The sequence below is a fragment of the Apis dorsata genome, unplaced genomic scaffold (genome assembly GCF_000469605.1).
Source record: "Apis dorsata unplaced genomic scaffold, Apis dorsata 1.3 scaffold_41, whole genome shotgun sequence".
Lineage (NCBI taxonomy): Eukaryota > Metazoa > Arthropoda > Insecta > Hymenoptera > Apidae > Apis > Apis dorsata.
The window spans coordinates 368,849-370,323 of NW_006263343.1; the positions used below are offsets into that span (position 1 = coordinate 368,849).

A 1,475-nucleotide genomic window follows, 5' to 3' on the forward strand; every position below is an offset into this window, starting at 1 on the left:
AACTAGTGGAATTCGATCAAGGGGGAGGAATTGGGGTAGTTGAGAGGAAGGAATTGGAGAGATGCCTCGACCGTCGAGGGACACTTACGGCGACCAGAAGCCGCCATATTCCTACATCTCGTTGACAGCGATGGCGATATGGTCGTCGAGGGACAAGATGCTGCCGCTGGCCGAGATCTACAAGTTCATCGCCGATCGCTTCCCCTATTACAGGAAGGACACTCGAAGATGGCAGAACTCGTTGAGGCACAACCTTTCCTTCAACGATTGCTTCATCAAGGTATGTGCACCACGAATTTTTTCGATTAACTTTATCCATTAACCCTATTCTCTTCAAGGGAAATAATTAAAATGAAATAATTAAAACAATTGATAATTAATGTAATTAATGTCACGATACGTATCTTTACAAAATTTATCGAATATTAAAATCTATATTATTTTATGAAGCAAGATGCATCCTTTGTCAGTAGAGCAACACTTTTCCTTCTAACTTTTTTATCGCATAATTATTCGTTTTTTCATTAATAAGTTATTAATAAGTATATAAAGCATTATTTCATTAATAAGTTCATTAAGTAAAAGATACTTTAAAAAGATCTAATGGTATATTTATATTAATAATAAGAAACTTGTGGTCCTACAAATTGTATTCTTCGCGATATATTCCGATTCCATTTCGAATTTTCTGTGTCTTCTGCGACATCTTCGCTTCAACTTGCTTTCACATTCGCTATCTATTTTTCTTATTTTTCGCCTTCTTGTACCTCTTATTTCATCTCTACGTTCATCATTAATTTCTTTATGAATAAAAGTAATTTTGTCATTCAATGACGAAAAATTAAACTCATCTTCATCATATTCCATGCTTAAAAATCTCAAAAAGTTTGAAAATAATATTTCTATTCCCACGACTGTCAAATTCAGACTAACATGTCGCTCGACTCACGATCACGGTCTAATTTAATAAATTAAATAAATAATAATAAATCTACCCATTTAACAATATATTATTCTCATAAGATTATAAAGGGCTTAGGAACCTATTTATGAAGCGATATTCTAAATAAATATTGCCGCAACAATGATCGAGAGTCACCATTGGAGAGAAAAGAGTTGATGTAACAAACTCGTAACTTCGAGCAGTTCAGGAATAAAAATCGAAATTGAAAATAACTTTTTGAATTATTATTCGAATTATAATCTTGAGTCGTGAAGAAAAAGATAGACGATCGTAGAAAAGGACAGTGCTGTTCATTTTAACAGGTTAAGAAAAGCTTGATTTTTCAATAAAAATCGAAATTGAAAATAATTTTTGAATTATTATTCGAATNNNGCGAATTTGAATGGTGAAGAAAAAGATAGACGATCGTAGAAAAGGACAGTGCTGTTTATTTTAACAGGTTAAGGTTAGAAAAGCTTGATTTTTCAATAAAAATCGAAATTGAAAATAATTTTTGAATTATTATTCGAAT

At 32.1% G+C, this 1,475-nt stretch overlaps 1 protein-coding gene across 1 annotated transcript in view; it reads left to right on the top strand.

Annotated features, from left to right (window-relative positions):
* Window positions 1-17: 17 nt before the first annotated feature.
* The window catches only part of LOC102680555 (forkhead box protein A2-A-like), a 9,458-nt gene continuing 8,000 nt past the window's right edge, over window positions 18-1,475 (top strand). Inside the window, exon 1 of the mRNA XM_031513681.1 lies at window positions 18-280. Within this exon, the coding sequence (XP_031369541.1) occupies window positions 62-280 (219 nt within the window). The 5' untranslated portion in view covers window positions 18-61. The remainder of the gene's footprint in view (window positions 281-1,475) is intronic.